The following is a 25,737-nucleotide window of genomic DNA, read 5'->3' on the forward strand; positions in this document are numbered from 1 at the left end:
AAAGAAGTAGGTGAACTGCAAAGAACTCTGAACTACAAAGTCTCGTTGCACAACTCTCGCAAGTCGAACCTCATATAAAGTTTAGTCATTTTTGCAAAATGTTTAAAGGGCCGCGATAGACACTGCCATTGTAATCAGATAGGGAGCTGTTCTTAATAAAACCTCCCCTTAATGAAATGCGAATTCTTTGACCAAAAGCAAACATTGGCCTTATTAAAAACCCTCTTCCCCAGCCCAACCCCTTGGCCGATTACTGTGGGGCTTCCCTCGAAAAATAACTCCATTTTATACCACTGCTTCATTTTCGCTTGTGCGGTTTTGTTATTAACATATTTTTCCTCACTTCGTCGCTATTTTACTGGTCAAGTATTGCCCTCTTTTATAGTTTAACTATTTTTTCTGTGATTGTAGTTTTATGTTAGAAACGCTCTGGATTTTTCATCATTCAGTTTTTATTATTCCTAAAAGGAATCTAAAACGTTGCTGTCTATGGGATCAGTGATTCGATTTTACAGTTGATGGTTAATTAATAAAGGCAAAATGAAAATATTTGTTTATTCAGACATTGAGATTAATTTTCATTTAAATACGATAGACAGCTATTAAATGTATACCCCTGAGTACAAGAATGTATTATTTTTTCAAATTTCACCATAAAACGTAGTCACAAGATGTTTCTCCACCACAAAGAAGCTAGAAATGCAAATCAAACGTAGAGGATGCGGAGAGCCAAGGATCTGAGAACAATTAATATGATAAATATGTTAATTTCGTGTTTCCGGCCGTTAGGTTGGCAATGCTAATGGTCTATTTAGGGCCACTAAGTTGGTAACACCGAGAACAGCTGAGCCAGACGTGAGGTCCACTACGTCTCAAGTCGCAGGTGTCATCTAAGCTTTAAGCCATTTAATGGCCTTATCTTCCATTAGCCTCAGGGTCCTCTCGTAATTACTACGTGGATTCCTTATAGATGGTTATGTTGCTGAGCTGTATTGGCAGTTGCTCATTTTGGCTTGTTTTAGATTCGTTGGGTGGTTTTCGTTACCGTACTTCTTTGTTTGACTTTTTAGATGGATTATCTTTTATTCCAAACAACCTGTGTATATTGACATTATACACTAATGATAAATTAAATTTAGTTAAAGGGGTTCATTTATCCTTGTTTGCATTTTCAAGCACTTTTGTAAAGGTTAGGTTAGGTTGATTCTGTCATCGAGTGAGTACAGGCCGATGGCTTTTCTTGCTTCCTTTATTTTGCTTCTGTTTAATGATTTTTGTATGGATTTGGTTCATTTTGAAAAGTTTTTGGGCTCTTTCGCACTTTTGTTTCATGTTTGCCTTTTCGGAATTCAGAATTTAGATTGCGTTTGATCTAGTATGTGTATGCTGCGTAACTTTTGTGTAGTTTAGCTTATTGACATATTGATTGGGTATGCTACTGTTACTTATCTTTTTCCTACGTCGGTTTCTGTTGTTTTTATGTATCTTTTATTCCCCTACCGAATGGGTACATTTTGGTACTTTTTCGGTCGTTCGGTTGATTTTCTGCTGCGTACTTTTAACGGATTCAGTTTATCCTGTCACCGAGTCGGTAGTCTGAATTTGAGTTTGTTGTTGTGTATTTTAAGCATTTATTCTGTTAATTCCATCATTGAATAGGTAGGTGCGTTTAGGTAATTCTTTTGTGATGGTTCTCTTTGGTTTTTTGGTGCGTAATTTTTGATTGATTCTGTGTGTAGCATTGGCATTGACCGGGTTCGGGCTGGTACTTATTTTGTTGGTTTACTTGTTATGTATTTGCTCGAATTGCTCGGGTACAGTCTGACTTGCTGTGTTGGATTATTTTGTTTTGTATATATTTACTCTCTCGTTGCTCGCGTACAGTCACTAACGCGGTGCGACACTTGCTGGCGACGCGAGGTCAGATCCGCGACATACGATATGTCAGGATCGAGTTAACATCCGGCACGGCTGACAATCGCTATTATCTGCGGCCCATTGAGCCGACCACCCTTCTACGGTTTCCTCCAACAGCAACAGTCGGCCAGCAAACAAGTGTCCCAAACAAAAACGTAAATCTCCCTTGCAGTTCCATCGATACTATGGAAAAGTCACAGTAGGACAACAACAAGTTTCCCAAACAAAAACGTGAAACTCCATTGCAGTTCCATCGATACTATGGAAAAGTCACAGTAGGACAACAACAAGTGTCCCAAACAAAAACGTGAATCTCCCTTGCAGTTCCATCGATACTATGGAAAAGTCACAGTAGGACAACAAGTGTCCCAAACAAAAACGTGAATCTCCCTTGCAGTTCCATCGATACTATGGAAAAGTCACAGTAGGACAACAACAAGTGTCCCAAACAAAAACGTGAATCTCCCTTGCAGTTCAATCCATCGGTCCTATGGAAAAGTCACAGTAGGACGACAACATGTGTCCCAAAAAAGAGTTAATCTCCATTGCAGTTCAATCCATTGGTCCTATGGAAAAGTCACAGTAGGACAACAACAAGTGTCCCAAACATATACGAGAATCTCCCTTGCAGTTCAATCCATCGGTCCTATCGAAATGTTACATTTGGACAACAAACAAACAAGTGTCCCAAACAAAAACGTGAATATTCCTTGCAGTTCAATCCATCGGTCCTATGGAAAAGTCACAGTAGAACAACAAGTGTCCCAAACATAAGAGTTAATCTCCATTGCAGTTCAAGCCTATCAAATGTACAATGTTCAAATAGTGTTGTTTTTTCATCAGTGTTATGAAGTGATGCAATCGCGTTTTCGTTAATAACCTACGAAGACAGATCTCAAATTTTGGAATGGGTTCTTAAGTCTTTGTTTAAATAGCTTTACAAGCCTTTGTCACCAATGAATTACCAAAATCATAGATTCCACTATACTCTTGGTATAAGTTTAAGAACTTATTTGTTACTAATTTTTACCTGGAAAACAAAACGTAAGTTTTTTTGTTACTTCTCAAAATCCACGTAAACAATTCTCCTTACAACCAAGAGAAATCCTCCAACAAAATATTAACATTCCGACGAAATCTTTAACATTTGACAGCTCCCTTGACGAAATGAGAACAAAACAAACCCCCAGTCAATAAACGGTGAATTCTATCAATGCCTAAGACGTTTACGATTCCCTTATCTGAAGGTCCCGAGAGTCCCGTGTTTTGCTGAGCCTCCCTTTCCTATTGTCCGTCAGATCATCGGACATCTCATAAAACAAAATATGTCGCTTCCCCTCGTACATTTTTTTTATTTCGGGCGCTAAAGTCTGATTGTATCGCCAGAGGGTATCGGTCATTTCGCTCCCCAGCCCTCGCAGTAATCCAGGCGTTATTGAAGGTAATAAATGATTAGTAAATGACCTCCATAAAGAGGAAACGGCATTGTGATTGTTTTCAAGGGGAGTTTATACGAGGATTGCGCGTCACTTTGATGACATTTTACACAACCGACTGCAAACTTTCAACGTATCTTAAGAAACGTTTTTCTATTTCCCCACATAGTTCGCACCTTTGTCATAAACATACCTAAGACCTGAATCGACTGTGACATGCAACTGTACGCTACGCAAAGTGCAGTTTTGTGACGTTTCGCACACGATGCACCGCACTGCATCAGGACACACAATCTGTCACGTGACATTTGACACCGGCTCAATCAGCTCCACATCCTGCGCGGGTCCTGCGCGGTGGTCCTGTCGTGCTGAGGCAAAAAATAGTCCTTCCACCTCTACACCCACATACGGGTCGAAAAAGAATCCATGGGTTAAAGTTTTGTTTACTAGCTCTCGTTGTACCAAAATCACAAGTAGAATTGCAAATGTTTCGTATTTTCGACGTAGATATTTACAAGTTGTATAAAAACCAATGGGAGTAATTGAATTGATTAATTGATTTAAGTAATTAATTAATTTCAATGGTAGTAATTACATTAATCTTACCGTTCATATCACGTGTCAAATACACCTATTTAGCATCCAAGCACAGTTTTTTAGAGTCAAAATCCAAATAGTTAAACATTTCTATTGAGACTAGAATTAAAACTCGTCGTAAACAATCCATTTTCGTATAAAGAGAAATCGTAAGAAAAGGAATCGTTACTTTGTCCCATGTATGAACAACTCTAATCCTATCATAACCAAAAATATTGCTAATATATCGACAAAAATAGTATCCTATGAAAATTGTGTAATCTTTTTTTTAGATCTCCAAATCAACTTTTAAAACCAATCCACAATACACTACAAAATCCTTCACAATAAAAAGAGCTGGAAATTCGATCGGACGACAGTAACCGTAAAAGTAAAGTCTAGGTCAGACTGGAATCGGGCATCGGAGTGGAAAATCCGATTCTGAATTGAATCGGGCGTCGGAGGTGACGCCCCGCGCTTTACGGTTATTCAATTGGGTCGCCGTGCGATCTCAGCGCAAAAAGGAAAATATGTTTAGGCTATTTATTTTTATGTGCGTTGAAAGTTATCATCATAAGTTAGAGGGGAGTCCCCGATACGATACGCTTAGGCTCTGACGCGTATCGTAAGTAGTGTGTGGGACGTTGTATGCTTTGGCGGGAAACTTACACAGGATGTATTTGTATAGCTTAGCTTTTTAAATCAAACATCTGTATACAGTCAAATTGTATGTACTTTATTTTCCATTGTTAAATTACATCTCCTATTATTATGTTATGAAGATGGGGCACAACTGGGCAAGTGTATAGAGTGAGCTATGGTAGCTTTCCTACTGTAGATAACCATTTATTGAGTCCACTTATCAAGGACACATGTGTTTGAACTACCAAAAGTTCCTGAATACCATAGAATCGAACCGGCAGCCTTTTGATTGTTGGGCGATCACCACAACAACTTAACTATCCAGGTATATTTGTGGAAAACAACAAAACTGATTGAATTCGTACATGTGTAAAACTTAATTTATAACTTTTCCAAATTAGTTAAAACACACCTTTTACATCAGTGCCACCGATATCCACGTGGTCAACTACAAAACGTATCTTCAACTGAAACTACGCCTAATCCCAACTACGCTATTTAATTCCCCCCTCGAGCTGGCAGTAAAGCCACATACAACGCGGTTTATTACTCGTTCTACACCTTTAAATCAGATTTATAGCTCGTAATCGTATCGGGTAATCGGACCGTCGATATATCGATATGACTTTCCCCCATTAACATACAATGGCCCGATCATCGCCCGTTTCGGCCAAATTAACGCCATTGGACGATTATCCGCTACGATCCAGCTTGTTTGGTTGGCCTACTTAACTATTTGTTCGAAATGCTAATTAACTTGACGCGAATTAAACTAAGTTTAGAGTTAAGGGTTGTAGTAGTTTCTATGAAATGAATGGTTTGTTGTTTAAATGTTTTACTATATAGAGATTAGTAATCACCCCATTCCTGAGATTAGTGGTAATGAACACATTTGAATTGTGTTAATTTCCACAATTATGTCCTTTACCAAGACTTTTAATCAAGCCTAATCGGAAAGAGCAGCTTATTGTAATCTGAACACTTTTTATTTTTACATCAAATGTTGTAGGACCCAAAACCAATGGAAATTATAAGTTTGGCAGCAGAGTAAATAAGAGGCTCTTTAACCAAGTTATACAGTATTTATAATAAACAATCGGCTACGTAATATAGATGCAATATCTACTTCTTCAATATCCAAAACACAACGTTTACATGCTGTAATAGATATACAAACGATATATGATAGGAGCTTAAAGAAGGTAGATATAATATTTAAACAACTTTATATGACAATCAAGCTGTAGGTTTTTTTTTTCGGTAAAAGTAGAAAGTAGTATAATTTAGTTTTGTAATATTTATATATTTTTTTATGAATTGGTCAATGGGGTTTCATAGTCGATGTTTTGACAAGTTTAAATGCAAATTAATAAATTTTTTTTCAAAATGTTATAATGTAATGAACACTGAAGTAATAAGTATTTATAATAATTAAATCCAAACATAGGGATGTAGCCTTAAAAACTCACACGAAAACCACCCTTACATTTTCTAAGTTTGTTTCATTTGAAGTATTTGCATTTTCAAGTGTTTCCGCAATTTCAGCGACCGTGGCAGGGTGATATCAAAAGACAACATCTTGACCAAAACTTTTCACAACTCAATTTAAATTTGCTTTGCAAAGTGTCTTGTTTGGGGTTCCTCTAAGAAAACCCTCCAGAAATATCTCTGCGCGAATCTGTATCCAGTTGTTATACAGAGATGTGGGAGATGAAATAATCAAACCATACTTTTTTTGGACGCTAGGCACGAGCCCGGGATTTTGTTTCACATCACTTCAGGCTAGACCTTGGGGTTGTGGCATTATCAGTTAGATAAAATCCATTAATGATATGGCGGGATTTGAACCCGGGACCTCAGGGACCGAAGTCCACCCTCTAACCACTAGACCAGCTCGCTCCCCAATCAAACCATATTAATTAGTATTTATACTAATGGTAAAAAATAAATTGCTCATGTTAAAAAGTTATGATCAAACGTAATGATGAACTATGACGATTCAATAATACTGGTGGTAAAAGTGCTATTCTGCTACAAAACTGAAGTAACTACATAAATGTGGAGTTTTATCTAGTAATTTAGAAGACAATTATCACAACCCTTAATGACTATTCTTTGAAAAGAACAATTTTTGAAAATAAAACTCGAAGAATAGTTTACTAAGTCGAATGGATTATACGTATTGTATTCCGTTCCGCAATTGGCTACGAATTAAATCAAAAATAATATAAAGCTGACAGTCAAACCTCTAAAAGAAATATTTTAATATCTAACAGGTATACAAACTATATAGTCCTAGTACTGTAACTGATAAGTTAAGAAAAGCTACTAAAGAATTCCTTTAAACATGCATTTTAGTTCAACGATTTCTCAAAACCAATACCAATAACAATCACACTTAAAATGAAAATTTTTTACAATGCTTAGTACATGTCCATTACTACAGATATAAATTTAAATTTCTTATAAATCCAACCAATATTAATTATATTCACTTATTCACAACTTTCGAGTAAACTTTCCTAAGCCAACAAACTCGTCAGCTGTTATCAGCGCCAGAGATGACGTCACACGGCTCATGTACGGTCAATGCAGCAGAAGTAAAGAACTCGAGGGGGAACTTATCGATATTCGATAAATAGTCGATATGGCAGATATCGCGGATGCACAATAATCGAAGATAGGCCGGCAAGATTGCGCAGCGTTAGATAAGGGTATATTCAATATAGGGAGGGACAAAGGGGCGATACAATAGCAATAATTGGGTCCACTGTAGCCGGGCCGGACTGCATTGTTTATGCGGCTTATGTTGGTACACCTGTATTAATAATGGTCAATTACTCCGGCCTTACAAAGGTAATGCTGTTAGTGCCCCCATTAATAATACGCCGCCATCAAATACAATGATTTCCCGATTTACACTTTGCCCGAAATTGGATCGGTTTTGTTTCGTCGTTATCAGCTGGTATTTGGTGTATTGGTGTTTTAGCGGTTAACGCTCGCGATAAGACTGTAAATTATTGTTGGTGTTGAAATATAAAAATTAAAGTGGTCTCTGACACTGCCTTTTTATGTTGTGTTTGTACCCTGTATCTGTACATGAAAAATATACCTTATCTACTTGGCTGAATTGTACACAATGATAGATCAAGAACCAAGCTAAATCAGAGACTGTTTATGTCCCATTGCCCCTGGCTACGCCCTGTGGACGACCAAACTCCGGGGAAGAGCACTTGGAAGTAGATATTAATTTTTATCCTTGGCAAAAAATTACTTTATTATTAAGATGAATACTTTTTTACACTTTGATACGCACTTTTAATGTAAGATATTCGTATATAAAGAAGATACAGATGAAGATCACCCTATTACTCTGTAGGTTACTAAGACACACCCCTTTCCCACCCCTCTAGTCGTCACGCCCTCACCTCCAAACACAACGTTATTTTATTCATCCGGGCGACAAACTGGCTGAATGCTATTTAAATAATGCAAAACGCTCACAGATCCAATTTATCCTACTCCATTATGACTGTCGAATCGAGCCTTTTAAAAATGGAAATAACTCCTAACATTTCCCCCCGGGACCGACTGGGGCTGTTACCGACTTTACCGTTCCAGATAAGAAACGCACTTGTTTTCGGTCTAAGGGACGATTTTTTTTGGAACTTTATTGTCTCTGAGTTTCTCTTGGTTGATGTCAAGATTGTGTTGAAAGAATAAGATTTTTTAATTTAATTGTAGTAAAATCTCACTTAAAAGGCAGCACTAATAAATTAAAGGTTTTTAAAGAGATTACGAAAAGAAGCATATTTTTACTTGGGTACACATTATGTGTCCAAAAAAAGAATTGGTCATGGCAAAATACCTCCATAACTATGCATGACTAATAACGAAGTTGGCCTTTTATCATGCCTTAGTATCATGCGTGGCATAAATAGACTAGACGAAAAAATAGCTTGCAATATCAAAATTTGCTTCGGATATTTAGCCAGTGATACGTTCAACTTCTGCCCTTATACGCAACCCTAAAATGTTTTACAAGTTGATTCCGAGAGTTGTTTGAAAACAGTTATATTATGGAGGTAAACAATATAAAAAATATAGTTTTTTGTTTTAGTTAGTATTGTGAAGTGTGACGGAAAAATATAGTTCTTCACAAGGTTTATAATTTTTTCAACAATGTTATTTTCACTAGAATATTTTCAAAAACAGTTAATGAAGGAGTCGGATGTGAAGGGTCGTACTAGAAAATAGGAAATATATTCTAAATACGTGTGAAACTACAATAGAATTGCCCTAAAGTACTACTTTAAGTGACTAAATCACAACTGACTCGTACACCATCAATGTGATAGACATATCACAGAGGGAGTGGTATGATGATTAGTGATGTTGTCAGTTCTATACCTCACCGTCCCGTCGCCGCTGCCGTGGAAGAAGTAAATGATCCTCCAAGATTGCAAGTCATCTTCAATTTACCACCAATGTTTGTTTCTAGACCCTCTTTCGTCTGATTTTATCTAAACCATTTACAATTTCCCCCCAGTCTGTCAGCGGCGTGCGGCTCCGCATCCGATCTGCTTAGCTAATTATTTACTTCTTCCATTCATCACGTTCAGGCTCATTGGATTTATTTGTTGATGAGGAGAAGATTATTGTCATAGACTGCGAATCGAAATGGGATACTGGCTACTAAATTGACACCGGTAAAAAATTAGAAAGAGTTGGTAGTTTAAAAAGTATGTTTGCTATCCAGAAAGACAAATGAAGCCTGGAAGCCTTACTTCCTCAAACCGATGGTTCCTTCCTATTATTTAACTAACTGATATTTCTGTTGGCAATCAGATGCTTGTCTGAAAGTCATAGGAGGAAAGGGAAATGATTCAGATCAGCGTTTTTCTCTTAAATGGCTCATTTCTCAGGGTTCACTTATAGTCAGCAGTACCACATGAACACTACATGCACAGTTTTCGTCACACCAACTCTAAAACTCACCACCCTTGATGAATTTGGACCTTTTACTAGTTACCAATACTGTACACCCTTACCCAACTTCAAACGCCCCCGTATCTTTTCGACCGTGCACATGTTTCCCAAATCTGCCGTGAAGGGTGTTGATCGGTTACCTATAACCGATAATTGCAAGGTAAAGGCAGGGTGAAGGGCGGTCTCTTTGGCGGGAATGTGTGATTGGTCAGCTGATGATAGGTTGTCACGGCGGGTAACTAACACTGTGACGTCATAGTCACAGTCCTTTGTCTGTCACCTGCTCTGTCATTACCTCCTGTCATGTTAGATAAGGCTGATAAGGTTCAAGGTTGTTTGTGGCAGGTCACAGGGCGTCGCTTTGAGCGAAAGTCATCTTGTGTGATATTTCGGTAGCGATCACCGATCACCTTGGTGTTGGACGTGTATGGTCCTATGTTATCACAGATGTTGTGCTTTGAATATAAATTGAACATAATGGTTGTTGAAAGTGTAATTGAAAGTTGTTCTGCAAATATTACATTTTCGAAAGTGTTAAAAGTACGTGTAAAACCATTTATGTTTAAACTGTTATCCCATATGTTTTTGAGATCGAAGATTGGTCACGCAGGCAAATGATTCTTATTGAAGGGGTATGTCAGTATTTCACCCATCATTTTACCACCGTTTGTGTTGCTGTTGATAATCAGAATAAAGATTGTTGCTGACCAAGTTAAGTTGAGTCCAGTTTCTTGTGAAGGCCTGTTTAAATTTTAGTTCGTACTAATCGCATTTTAAACTCGAATGTCTGCTGTACAATGTAACAAAACCACTTGTACGAGGTGCATTATTCGATGACAAGTCAAATACGTAAGTAAAACTAGTAAGGAATACAAACTCTGTAACTGATCACCCTTGACTACAAACAATACAATCCCACAGCCCACGTCGCGGCGATGACGAAAGCGTCAGAATCGTTCCAAGGTGGTCCCTAATTAAGGTAGACAATGGGCGACCGAGTCAAAAATATCAATTTTCGATCGCCGGTCTGATTGGCCCGGGACACAATAAAAGCCAACCTCTCATTGGTCGATTGTTGAATAAAGTAATTTGAAAACAAGAGGGACCTGGCGGCCTCTTTGATGGAGGACAATGCGTCTGCCATTCCTACATCAATCATCACGAGCTATAATCATCTATGGAGATCCTATGCAAATCACACGTTCGCCACAAACAACCATTTATATTCTAAATATTTCACCGAATGGTCCCTCAAATTACCGTTTTGGGCGTAATTGTTCTCGTGATTCAAATTGGCTTAATAGTTTCACGCGGTAATTGTGACGTTTCGCCGAGTGGTTTTGTGTAATTGTAATCGCTCCGATCGACTCATCAACTTTATCCGAATCTTCGTATGCACAAAGTATCCTCTAACGAACGGTGTTTTCGCACATTATCAAACGGTTTCCTGTTTTGTGCTAATTTATCTGCATAACTATCGCACAAGTGCACAGACGTTTGTTCATTACTTGAGTTTCCGCGCGACCCATTAGTTTTAATTAAACATATGTATTAAGTTGAATAACCTCCATTATGTTAGCAGTTTGGGAATTATACATGCTAATTTTTGCAGTTTTGGTTGCGCTTGGGGTGAAGATAAATGTCAAAATCATAAACAAACTAGAACGTTGATAGAGGAAAACAACTGACAAAATGCCATTACGAGGTGCTTTTGAAATACCACAGTCTTCTTAGAATTTGCAATTTAAATGCAACTACAAGTTGATATAAAAAATCAAGTACTGGCACTAAAGGACCATATCAGATGCAGCAACTGATTTCAATAACTCTTGCATTTAACAGTGTAAATATAATAAACACACTGGTCAATACTGTTTGACAAAGACTTACCTTGCAATCCTGTGATGATAACAGAAAACACACCAATCGTAAAATAGCACCTGAAACAACAGAAAATAGTTTGAATGTTATTGATTGCATTACATGTAATCATTACATTCCATGCTTGTGACAGTTATACCTTATTCTAGTTGCGCTTTCTATAAACACTTGCGCTGACAATTGACCGTTTAACATTTCCACCTACAGTATGCTACACTTGGTCTGTCCCTGTTTCCTACAGTATGCTACAGTTGGTCTGTCCCTGTTTCAGTGCTGTACCAGAAGCGGCTGAAGAAGGAGAGGAAGGCTCGACGGCGGCTGCAAGATCAGCTGGAGTTGGAGATGAAGAGAAGACAACAGCTGGAGGAGGCGCTGAAGAACTCCGGGGCCCCTCCTGAGGCTCTACGCATCCTCAACGGTAACTGAAATTTTTTTACATAGTATCATAGTCAAACTCTCAACTTGCTCAGTCGGTAGCGCCAGTCTGGTACCTAAACTACTTTTATCAGTACATTATATCGGCTCACCCCTTGCTTTGCTGGTGCTGGATACGTTCCAGCAAATGCAAACGTAGCCTGGACCGAGGCCTACAAACGAAAGGGTTAAAGTGAGTAATTGGTTAAAATTATCTGAGAACCTCTTTAAAAAAAGAACGAATTTATCTAAGTCAACGTTATTTTACTTACTTTGTCTACGATCTATACCTGTGTGTTAAGAGATGATAAATCGATTTATGGAAGGCGGAACAAACGTCTCTGTTTCGGACCTGTCACACTAGCACCAAAAACCGAAAAGTTAACCGTTTGGGTGGTGTAATACATTATCTTTTAACTAGGGTTGTCCGGAAAAAAATCTTTAGATAGTAGACATCTCTGAAGAATTGGAAAATCTTCAACCAACAAACTCATTCCAGGGAATACGAGTTACTCGCGTTTATGTTTAGGTGGTTGAATTAATTCAATCAATTACCCTAGCAATCTTGACGAAACAGAAATCACTGCAGGTTAATGCCTTTGGGGGCAAGAAAAGCACGAACTTGGACTCAGACTAGCATCAGAAAATCCTTTTGTTGGTGGAGTATTAATTGTTTTAATTTGGAACCGAATGAGAAATTAATAGTTTAAGCCCCCTTCTGGAACAACACAGGTTAAGTTCAAAATTCTGTAATTCAAACAATGCATTAAACGTGGATGCGATCAAATAATAATTCATTCCCTCATGTTGCCCGACTCCTTATTTATGTTCATACATAAATATACACAAACTATACTTAAAGCGAATAAATAGCTATTTGCCTGACAAATGGACATAAATTGGTAAACATTTTAATTGGTGGATGAAAAAATAACTTTCTTTGTTGTTGTTGTAGGATGAGCCATTGTTTTGATCAAGACTAGTTGTTTTAACTATGTTACGGTATACTAACAATATTTATAAATAACCATATGCAGTGTGGCTGTGAGTACTCGCATTAGAATGACATCTTACAAAACCTCCGCAAATGTAAAACAGAACAGAACCCTCCCTAGAGCATTCTCAAAGTGATCGACTCCATCGCGGATTGCGAGATTGTCACATGCAATGCGAGCCTGGTAATTACAAAATTCCGATGACAGGTTTGATTCCCGCTCAATCAAGAAAGTTGGCACAACTGTTTAAGACGTTTCACTAATGCCAAGTCTAATTGGAAGTTGTCAGGACTGCCAAAACAGCAACTTGCAAATCTTGAGAATATCGGGGCCGACGTCCCCCCTTGCTCGGCAGGGGTGCTAAATGCTACCCTGCCTACGGGGAAGTCTAAGTTCATCATCTGTATTTACTTCTTAATCTGTTCTTATTAACTCTACGGGGGAGACAGGAATGAAACGGCAGAATTCATCCCGCGGGGGAATAAGCTATTTAATACAGAGTCGGATTAATATTTGGCGGTTTATTCAAATATTTGCTCCGGCGAGGTGGTACCGCGGAAGGATTAAATTTAGTCATATTTATCGTTTAATTGTGCGTGTAACATTTAGCTGCAAGTTTAAACTTTTCTCTCACTAGTTGTTAAATAAAAATAAATACTATTTGCTTTAAATATTTTATCCTCAATGGTGTAACCAAGGTATCATTGTGTTATCTATCATCCGTGAGTTGTTTCTTAGTCTTTTTGCTATCTTGATAGTCATTACCAGTACGTTTTTCAGTTTCAGTTGTATTAATAGTGTTATCCATTGTAGTACAATCAATATCATAATGTTTACAAAGGTATAAGAAATTTGAGAATCAGAGCACATAGTATGTACCTTACAGTTGTATATCGATCTCCGAATCAAATCCTAACCTCTGCTGCAAGTTTCCCAATTACTGTCAAATATATTTAAATCACCTTAATTTTCGATAGTCAAATATTTTTACAGACTAGTTAAGTCTAATCTATTTATTCTTTAGGAATTTTTTTATTTCTGGTTACGACATTAGTATTTTGTATGAAATATGCTCAGACACAGAGAGAAAGCGGTCTAAATGAAATTGTTATGTCAATGCTCGAACTCGAACGCGTCACTTCCTTACCGATATTCAGGATGCTAAACACTATGCTAGAAAACACTCCCAAATTAAAGGATGTTCATAAAATAAAATATTTTAGAAAACATTTTAACAAATTTTTTTTCAGAGTCGTCCGCAGAACCCGCAGCGCCCCCGCCTCCTCGCACGGCGCCCTCTACACCTCAGCAGCGCCCCACGACAGAGGCCGAGACCACGGCGCCACCAGCCTACCCGCCCCAGCGCCCCCCGCCACCAGAGGCGCCACCAGCCGAGAAACAGTGGAACTACTCGGGTCTGGACCTCATCAACTCCGGCGCCGCCTTCTGGCAGAACTATTCTGGTGAGAAATCTTATAACCCATGTAGCTATTATAACAACGGTAAGTGACATAAGTGAGATGTGCAAGTAGACCCTCACATCTTCCAGTACTAACCAACTTGGTGAACATTAGCAGAGTACATGGTAAATATTTTGGGAATAAAATCGTTGAAAAGGAAACAGCTCTGCGTTGTTAGTTAGCATTTACACATGTCACTCACTGTAAACTAAACATACAGTAGTTATAGCTATAGATGAAACCTTTATTAAGGAGTTTCCTGAAGACTATACCCATGTTTGAGTTTGATTGGGCAATTTATGGTGATTCCCAATGCGATTTCACAATATACAAACATAATATCCACGAGGGTAAAAGATTCCTTTATTGTCATCCGCTGTATTATAATTCTCGTTTACTAAAACTACCCTCGGCCAATTACGTCATTATGTACTCAACCATAAGGTTTAATAAATCTAGTTCGAGTCGTTTACAAGAACAAGGAAGCCCAATTACTCCAAGACAATAGCCAATCTATATCTAAGGTACCCCGGGGAAAAATTAAAATTGACGACGTTCAATCCGCCACCGGTCATTGGTTACAGTCCGGTGTATGCAGAACGTTTATGGGTCGCCAAGTCATTAAATCATTGTCACGATAATCTTAAAGATTTCCAATTAACAACCCAATCTATATTTTCAATCATTGCAGAAAAGTGTATAAAAGACGAATTTGTAATTCGTGTTTTGTATTCACGACGAATTGTTACTTTCAATGCGAATTACCTACTTTGACTGTATTGTTAATCAACTAGACGATGTTTTATTGCTCAGATCTGTTTTTAATATTGTATTTGGCGTATGGAGAACTAAATAATGATATGTTTACTCAGTGAGATAAAACTTGATCAATCATCAAGCTATTTACTTATTGAGATAATCTTTTATACGTTCTCTCCCTCTTAAGTTATCCTACACGGATAGTTTTAGATTATCGAGCCTTTGACTAATTGTGGCAATCTTCGATACGTCCCAATCGCATTTAGTGCATTACTAGACTTTATTTTGTCCAGCCATTCCATGATTGTCCCGGTCTTAAACATTCCAATCGCTAAGAAAATCAGCTATGGAATCGAATAAATATTTGCGATCTTCTTCCGCGATTCCTTTGCACCACTTGTAAAGCTCTGTCCAGTATTTGTGTTGCTCGAATGTTTTTCGATAACCTTCTTCAGTCTATTGAGTCATTGTTGTGTTCTCCTTAAACCATAAAATCATATTTTACATATTTTTCGAGTTACTGAATCTTAATCGCAGCTCTCGTGAAGTCCTAGTTTTGACGTACGAATTTATTAATACTTGTCAATAATCGGATCGCATCTCGGATCATCTCGAGCGATAGATGAGTCCGGTGAACGATGTTTGTCGATCATTGGATCGCATCTAGGATCATCTCGAGCGATAGATGAGTCCGGTGAACGATGTTTGTCGATCATTGGATCGCATCTAGGATCATCTGGAACGATAGATGAGTCCGGTGAACGATGTTTGTCGATCATGGAGTCATTGTAGATCTAATTAACGACGAGTCATGGAGTAACGCAGTCCCGCTGGGAAATCTTCCTACCTGTTTACCGGTGAACTACCTCCGCCTCGGCGCTAAATTATACTTAATATTGCAAACAATCTGTAATCCAATCATAGTGTTTACTCGGATATTTCTCTGATGTGAGCAGTCACGCTTTGGAAAGTCAAACACCGTGACCCGCGCCTGGGAATGTTGTTACTGTAAATGTCAGTTTTTGGAGCTCCAAAGAGCTATTACTCGGGTCACGAGTGTGCACATGATGAAATTCTATGCACCATTCAGTGTCATTAAGTCTCCGACTCTAATTGGTAAATAGAACGTAATAGGTCCTCTTACGTTGCGGAGCTGCTATTTACGTATATAAATGTCCATTGTGCATCATGTGCTTTAGGGGTTTCGTCGGTGTGTTAGTTTCCAATTTCGTAGAGTTTTGTTGGCTTTTATTTTTTTTTTTAAACCTTGTATTTTTTCCTAAATATTATTCCCCACGTTATCTGTGTCCATTTAAGACAATTATTCCGTAAAAAAACTCAACCGTAAGCTTTTTTATAAATTAATTCGATCTATTCAAGTAACACACAATGTTTACTGACTCTTCTTAATTTATCTACTGCATATTGTGCAGTGTGCTAGGTAGCCTTAAAACTAAAGACAATTCTATTCCTTGAAAAAAAAAAATCTGTTACCATTAACCTTAACAGTTAGGAGATATTGATTAAACACAATTGCACAAGTTGGAGAGATTTTCTACAAGCTACTACCGATGTGCATAAATGCTAAACCATTTATATGAAATGCCATTAAATTAAATTTCACTAAATATACGTCAATGGTCCTTCGAGTCGTATGACAGGACCGCAGTAATGGTACTCTAATACATATTCCAAACCGCAGTTTATCTGCAATCTTCAACAACTTTCGACCACATTACCGATTCAGCGCCTTCTGGTGTTTTTCAAATGAAGTCGTCGATGGTCCTTCGAGCCGGATGACAGGACCCAGGACCGCAGTAATGATAGCCTGATACAATCGAGCCGCACCGGTACGGCACGCCGACTGCCGCGACGTGATCCTGCTCGCCCGGCTAGAGTTCGAATTGCTTTTTAATTCTAATAATAGAGGCGTTCCCGAGCGTTCAGCTCAAATTGTCGGCGCGTGTGCCGCCTGTAATGTCAGGACGTGTATTCGAGATGGTATCGTGGAAATCGTCTACGTTCCCGAACAATTACATTTCTCATGGCGATCCCGCGCCGGTATTTCACCGAGCATCGTGCTCTTTTTGTTGGCAACTGTCTCCCGGATCTAAGATGGTCTCCAGCGCTCACTTGTGAATGCTCAAGTGTCTTATACAATCCGAAAATTAGACGATGTGTAAAGAATTACACTAACGAATTTGAAGGGACTAATTAATTTACCCAATTGCAAGATTTTATCGAACCGACGGTAACCGAAGAGGTTCGATAGTTCAGCTTGGTTTGGTTAAATTCTTTGATATAGATGTTTTTCACATCAAAACCTATTGTACCGTACATAACACATTAATAATAACTTACATGCCTATAGCACCTTTAGGAATACATAGGTGTACGTTAATTTTCCAGAACATAGTGGTAAATAAATCAAAAGTACGTATGTTTATTGTTATCCTGACTGTGGTAAGAATTTTGAAACTGGCATCCATTTAAAAAATTTTAAACCTACATGAATACAATACCAGTAAATCTACGACATTTTTCAACACAATCTCTTATCGCTTTAAAAACGTCTCCACATAAGACTCAATTTCCCTCACCAATAACACTGCTGCAACGTCGTTCCTATATAATCGCACTCAAAATAATGCAAGACCTATAAACCCGTATTAGCTTCTGCAGAACCATGAATACTAAATGCCCCCATAAAACTACAAGTCGGCGAGGTGACAATGAAGACAGGGAAACCCTCTTATCCCATCTCCATATCGTATGTATACGCAGTTAAATCTGCGAGGTTATTGCAAATGATCCACTCGACATGCATGATCCTCGCATGCAGATCGGCCCAATAATCCCCCTCTGTCGGCAATCGCGGGAAAAATCTCAGATAATCCGGCGGGAAAGTGACGGAACAGCTGATGGGGAGGATAAAAATATGAGTGGTTGATTATGTGACTTTCGGGGAGATGTGTCGTTTGCGGTTTCTGATTACTACAGGGATCAATGTTGATTTTTAGCAGACTTACGGAAAATGTTGGATATTGAAAAGGTACTGATTACCAATCTGTAAAATAAACAATTAATTTTACAACAATTAGAGTATCAAAGTTTCTTCAGTATTTACTTAAACATGTGTGTTATAGCTATCACACTAAAAACATTTTTTTAAAGTTAAAAATGTAGTACTAAATTACCAATAAATTTACTATATATCTCAGTAGTCTTTCTACAGGAAATACGCTTCAAAAATACGTTTACAACCCAGGAGAGATGACAACCTAAAAAAGCTCAAGGATATTTTGCCAAACCAATTTCAGTAGGTCAATCAATTTTTATTGTATGACCCTCTTTAGTGAAACGTGGAATTTCAGATCTGCTAGCCAACGATCGAGTACAATCCTTCAGTGACCACAATCCTAGGTGGCACACGCCACAATTTCTACTACTCAAATCAAAATCATACTCAAATCTCCTACACATGGTTCAAACGTTCCCCCATCAAGGTATGAATTACACGGACCCTAACGAGAGTTGCAAATACCCCTGAAATTGGAGTCTAAATCCACCACATGTCGATGGCAAGTTAATCGTGAACCGATAAAAGTCCAAATTTCCACGAGCCTCGAGTCTCAAACTTCGTTAACACAGGTACACACACGCTACAGCGCATTTAATTGTTCTCTTTTCCGATCGGGTAAACCGCGGAATAAAAAACGGACCCAATTCCTCTCAATTTCACGGCAATCCGGCAATAGCCGATTGAATCTTCAGCAAGTGACCCTTCTCATTCCCCTTCTAAATCCGGTAATGCCGAAATTGCGATTTTTAATTTGTGTAATCTTTCCCGGTTATGAGTATCGTTACAACCTGTTAAGACTATCAGGTTTGGATGTTTCAATTTGTCGAGTGAAGGGGTTTGTATAGGTTGCAAATGCAAAATATCGAGTGAGGAACTTTTTGTTGCAATTATCGTTTTGCACCTTTCTAAACGAATATTGTTTTATTTCAATCCTTGATCCTAGTATTGTTTCATTTGGAAACTAATGGGTTGGTCTCGAAAATATGTCTATGAAGATTTTGTAAATTTGTCTTCCTCGTCGAATATAGCATGTAAGCTATATTCGAAGATAGTAGAATACTAGAAGATAGCAGTGAAAATGGTAGAATTCCTATCTAACCCCATACACTTGTGGTAAAACTTGTGAGCAAAAATAAATAGTTGCATTACGATCACCACGTTTTTTTGGGAGATAGGTGGTAGCATCTTGGGCTGATTTGGTGGGTTCGAGTCCAGCCTTTGAGTATACAGTGTGGTGGTTGTGGTAAAAAAATTACTATTAATCGCCGTTAGTTTGATCGTCTGCTCGTTCATACAACCATAGATAAAAGGATTATAGACACTTCTTTTAATCTATGATACAACGTATAAATAAGTCATTCAAATATTGAGACAAGTACGTTGCTATCAATACAGTAGGCCTTACCTTAAAAACAAAAAATCCTAATTCACACTGAAAACTGGATCTTAAAACTCTTTAAAGCCCAAACAGATCAAGCTTCTCCACACATCTTCATAACCCATTCACAACAACCTGCTAGGAGGACCTGTGGTATCATCACAACCGTATATTCCCACAAGTTTCGAGTCCCAAATTAATGAAGCGATAAGGAAGTACATGTTTATAGACAATTAGATGTCCCGTCGAAGATTCAATTAAGTCGTAAGAGGAGGCGGACTCTAGAAGCGTAACTCACTAGTTTAATTGGTAACTCTTCCGATGACATTTGAATCTTCAATACAAGCTAGAATTTATTACCTCCGTGTTAATTTTAAATTGAAGACATTTTATGTTGTCTAGCTAACTTGTTCGTTATGTTAGTTTGTAATTGCCATCGGTTTTGAGTTAACAGAAGTTCACTGTAAACTCGACATCTTCAATTATTTTTTCCAAAATTAGGACATTTTCAAGCTGTGATTTTGCGTTTACCTTGTTAAAACTGAAAGCCATATTTTTCGAGCTAGCTTGCTAATTGGTCCTTGAATGTTGGTTACGTCTAGAATCAACTGCTGCAGCTTAGATTGTGGCAAAATAAGTTTTTGAAATGTTAATACATTGTCTTTCCCAGTCGCTGTAAGAATCCATCAAGTTCTTACGGCAGCAAAGACTCCATGATTTTGACGACGCAGTTGATGTTGAAAAACAAAGTATTCTGCAATACGACATATAATTTTTCATTTACGACATATATCAGAAAAAATTCCAAATCCAAACGAAACTAACCTTTGAAGAAACCAATGCTATCCTAATTAACAAAAATATCGCCACTGTCTTATTCAATGTTCCAACGACATATGATGATACTATCCACAAATTACCGTTGTATACGTACGTGGCAAGGGAATTTTGGAAGTTCAGTTTGAAATGAGACAGGAAATAATTAACATGAAGCTGTTTGGAGCGAGGTAATCTTGTAAGCGTATTGTGCATATTGAATGTGAGCTTAGCGAGCGTCTTGAAACTTCCGGAGAAACCGCACGGGGCAGTCTCTTGCGAGAATGTGTTAGTCATTGACTTTGGATACTCGAGTTTTCGTCCTGTAAAATACAAAAGTTTTGTTGCAGATTTCATGTCCAGGTAGCATTTAAGTGTGCTGGTGAGACAACAAAACTTTCTCTTTGTTCGGGAACTGTTTACTTTTTGCGATTGCACTAGAGTAAAATAAATTGGACTTGAATAGCTTGTTCAAAAGGAATAACAAGGGGAAGATTGATAGGGATGACAAATCACAAAACGGTGAATGTTTAAAACAGATGTTTACTAAATCAGTTCTGTTTAGGAACCTAAGAGTGCTCGACTTCTTGATCGAGTGATACCTACTATTTTGTAAAATTGTACAACTATTTTAATTTGTTTTCTAATTTCCTGGGCATTTTTGCACAACCTTAGCAAAATTATGACTTTTAAATGAATAGGCTACTAGCGGTTTTTTTATCACCTCTGTGCTTTAACAGGTTGTATTCTTTGTTAGTGTTTTGTTGTATTTAACAATACAAACGGTTAATGTTACCTTACAATTTTTTTGTTTGAATAACTTTTTACGAAAATGTGTTTTTACTTGAGAATGTGAAAAATACAATTTTTAATTATACTGAAAAGTTATTTTTATAGAGAGAATTATAGTTAAGAAAGCCAAAAAATTAATTTAATATAACGCACGACATACACTTGGAGGGTTAATAGATCGTAATGCACATACAGTATACAGCGTTTGCATTAATCGGACAGAGTGCATCAAACAATCAAAGTGCATCAGATGCAACCGGCTTTGACCCGTGTTGACCGTGATAATCAAATGGCCTGCTTCATTGGTGCACAATGAACAAGTGCCTGCCTCCATCGTACAATATACTTCCGGTCACGTGACAACAGCTAATTTTTGGCGGGAAGAACACAAATCACACTTCCGCTGCTTTGTATTGACCAATTCGATTAGCGCTCGGTTCTGGTCATTCGAAATGTTTGAAGTGGACTTTGATATTTTTAAGGGGTGGATTGTTAATATTTGAAACCCAAGGGACGTCCAGACATACTACTATCTTCAAACTATAAAGCTAAAAACTTTGAGAAAAATATTTCGCTTTATTTTCGAAGTAACAATCCTACACAGGCCAACTTTACACAGCTTTACACAACTTTACAACTTTACGCAGGCCAACCTTTTAGAACTAATGCAACTCAGGTATTGTTGCACAACCGACATAGTTTAATTATTAATCTATTGAACAGCTACAACCGTCATAAAACAGACCGAGGACTCGAGGAGGAAGGCAAAAATAATTACAGAAATAAATGTGGCTTATTTTCATCATATTGAAAGGGGGTAACTCACAGCCTACACTAGTGACTGAAACTGTTGTAAATCAGTTTATCATCCGACTGTGGGAAACCGACCAAGAAACGTACAAAGTAGGCCATAGTGTCCAGTAATACAGTGTAGAACGGTGGCTCATAATCAGCAGCAATAAACACTTTATGGCGCAGACACCGACATTTCACTGTCTATTGTGACGTGATAAACGCCAATGCGTTACGACATTGTAGCGTTACAGTGTTGGTAACACTGAGCGTTGTCGTGGTTTACGCATCACAGAGATGTATATATATATATATATATATATATATATATTTCAAATATATGTATACTCTCTCATACGAGGAACCGTTTTCAAGACTACCATTGGTAACTGTCGGGGTTTGAACTCGTGAACTTGGGGACCGGAGACCAGCGTTCTACCACTAGACCAGCAGGGATTTTAGTGTTGCACCCTTTCCCCTTTCATGGAGTAACTCTATTTGACTCATATTAGATTATAAAAAAAATAGTAGAGTTAGGTCTACCTTATTGGTAAATTTAGAGCAATGATATAAAAAGTAGATGCAGTGCTGCTAAAGATTTTTATTAATTGAAAAGCTTAGTAGTTTCATTCCAGCAATAAAGTAACAAACAATGTGCCAAAAATTGTTGATAAAACTAATTCATAAAATGTGTGAAATCAGTAAATTATCAAAGTATTTGAATTAAATTAGTGCAAAGGTTTATGGAATAAGCCGATGTGGGCAGTGAGCCTGTGCGTAGACTGGGGTTCATGTACAACATTTACTGTTTGAAGAATTAGAATAAAAATATCAAAAATATTCATTTTAAAGTGTCCAAAGCGAGGGGAGCATATGGGAAAGGTTAACTAGCGGGAGTTGTTGAAGAACCAACATTTTAACTGAATACTAATACTGTTTAGGTAGAAAGAAGATAGAAATACTTAGCAATATTTCTTTCATACCATTTTCGTACAACCAGCGAATCCTAAGGCTGCACTAATGCCTCGTTTAGTACAACTAATCAATTTCACATTTCCCAACATAAACTTGCACCGGATGATCACCACAAACCAATCACTGGTTGGTAATAACACTGTTGTTTAGTTGATAATTAAATCTGCTATCAAGACGGTGACTTTAATTTATGTATTAATTGAATGCGCCGAGCTTATAATCATTTTCGACTTACACATTCTCGTTTTAAAACGCGACGACCAAATCGGCTGTAACGTTTTAATTAAACAAATTTTTAATTTCAAGGCGTCGTCGAACGCAGACCGGCGGACTGGTTTATTTATGGACAAACTAAAGGCGAGAGCGTGCGAAAAGAGACGATTAAATTGTGTGACACTTTGTAACAATTTCGATTAAAGATTCTACAGTTTAATTAAAAAATTTTGTTTATTAATTTACTGTACATTCTAAGACATGAAGCTTAGCTGTCTATTATCAAATCCATCTATTTTACATCGTGAACATTATGTATAATTCTATGAGGAAATGCATAAAAAATTGTTAATAGTTTACCCAAATGAAAACTGCAGGAAAATAATAAAAAAGTGTTTTCAATGGTCCAGAAAAAGTGACTTCATAGTATCAGTACAGACAGAGAAGATGTGGGATAAAATTATACTCGCTTTGTACCATGAAAATTTTTTTCTTAGTTTGTAAAATATTTTTGGGAACAGTATTCTATATTTTTCTTTGTTAATGATTCAAATTAAAATGTTATTTCAAAATTTAGTGACTTGTTTAACTTTTTAAGTTGTTTTATAACATTTGAGAAAATTTCTCAAGTTAGTTACCAATTTCCAATATCTAGTAACTATTTATATCCCAACACACATTACAGAATAAAAAACAACAATATTCATGGAACAATTTTATCCTTACTTTAGGAAAATACGCACACTTATTTAAATGAAAAAAATAACTTCTCGACTCTAAGAAAAATATGAAACAATTTGAATTACACTGCGATTATTCCGCATGACACTAACATACAAAACTCTTTGAAGTAAAGAATAAAAGCAGTAATAATGGAAAACACAAAGACGAAAGTGGCCGAGAGGTGCGCGGGGCGAGGCGAGCCGTGAAATTGAATCTCGAATTGTCTTTTCTTGGATTATATTCACAATGACACTTCCAACCCGATTATGTCTCACGCTCTGCAAATTCCTCCACCCCTCTCCCCCTCATCCCTTAACTCACATCCACGCTCACACTCTTGTTTGCGACTTAGACTTTTACGGATTATGACATGTCACGTACACATTCGTTTGAAAACACTTTCGTTTTTGGCTTTAGGCTTATGTGTGGTTGAAAACATCTAGGTATGTAAAAGGAGGATTAAAAATTCGCGTTTTGTTGGGATAATTTTTTTGGTAATATAGTATTGATTTGAGTGTTTGATTTGGGTTTCAACTATGTTTGGAGAGGTTAGAGGTCGATTTAAGAGAAAATGTGTACTGGTTTTGTATAAATGTTTAATGATACAACATGACTCTATTCAGAAACGGAAGCAGTTTAAAATGGCATTGTAGATCGAGAACACAAAAGGGATCTGCTTGATTATCATGTATACAAATCAACCATCATAATCATAAAACATTATTTTAATCTTTCCTTAATGTTGTGTAGCCTTTTATATAAAACTAAGATTTTTAACAGGAACGCCATTTTTTATTTATCTTTTTGTATTCAACGATGCTTTCTTAGATATTCAACATTAGATCTGACCTTGGATGCCAAAATTAATTTTTGTCATAGTTTTACTATTAAATTCCTTAATATTGTGTATGTATTATACCTGCTACCCGCACCAACCTGTGCCACAACACTCAAAACTAATTGCGAACTCCATAAACTAACCTAGTTAACGTTAAACGGTGAAATCCCGAAATTAACCAGATAGATGCAAACTGCTCGACTTACCATGTAAGGTATAAACCTCATTTGACATTACCTTGACCAGGAACACCTTGGGCACGGAAACGCTTCCCAATAAAATTTAATAAGATCGCGCCAGAGAGACCTAAAGCGGAAAATAAACGGCGCCGCGCGTCAAGAAGAGTTCCCCTTGACGAAAAATAACTTTCGCTGTTATTTTTTGATTGTACGTCCCATTTTGTTTCATATTTTTAAAATTGGAAGGGGGAAGCCTACTGCTGATGCGTCCCTCCCCACGCCTTTTAGCCCTCGGATGATATTCAAATTGCTTTCTTCGTCTCGGTGTGTTATTCTCAATCTCCCGACACGCGGTTAGACGTCATACAATTCTCGTTAACCATATGGGGGAGCTTCTTTAATAACGGTGTCGCTTTGATTTTGTCACACAATAACATGGTAATCGGGTGTAAAAACGATTCGGGTTTGCGTCGTTGATGATATTTGTAGCGGGAAATATTCCAATGTAGTACAATAATTGTAAATGACAAGTTAGAACTAAGCTATATTGTTTCAACAATTTTTATCTAAAATCCATTCGGTTTGTTTCAGAATCCCTCGCTCAGGAGCTGGAGTTGGAGAGGAAATCAAGGCAACAACAACAGCAGCAACAGCAACAACAGCAACAACAAGAAGTTGACGTCAAACCGCCACTTCAAGGTGAGGCTGCGTATACAAATCGCATAGACAAAGCTTCGTTGTTAAACTAACAGTTCGTAAAAGATAGACTCGTATAGCACTTTTCTTTCTAATGTTGAAAATAAGGCTTTTTGAGATATAATTAAATATTCTTTTAACCACAATAGGCAGTCTAAATGAGAACTTAACTTTAAACATTATC

At 37.5% G+C, this 25,737-nt stretch overlaps 1 protein-coding gene across 9 annotated transcripts in view; it reads left to right on the top strand.

Annotated features, from left to right (window-relative positions):
* LOC128986728 (dachshund homolog 2-like) overlaps positions 1-25,737 on the top strand; it is a 193,443-nt gene that overhangs the window by 165,429 nt on the left and 2,277 nt on the right. For all 9 annotated transcript variants that reach the window (XM_054407225.1, XM_054407229.1, XM_054407227.1 and 6 more), the window contains 3 exons: positions 11,713-11,859; positions 14,101-14,313; positions 25,449-25,556. In XM_054407225.1, the coding sequence (XP_054263200.1) occupies positions 11,713-11,859; positions 14,101-14,313; positions 25,449-25,556 (468 nt within the window). The remainder of the gene's footprint in view (positions 1-11,712; positions 11,860-14,100; positions 14,314-25,448; positions 25,557-25,737) is intronic.

The sequence above is a fragment of the Macrosteles quadrilineatus genome, unplaced genomic scaffold (assembly GCF_028750875.1).
Source record: "Macrosteles quadrilineatus isolate MER2022 unplaced genomic scaffold, UCM_ALF_1.0 Scaffold_2__2_contigs__length_208266976, whole genome shotgun sequence".
In the NCBI taxonomy this organism is placed as follows: Eukaryota; Metazoa; Arthropoda; class Insecta; order Hemiptera; family Cicadellidae; genus Macrosteles; species Macrosteles quadrilineatus.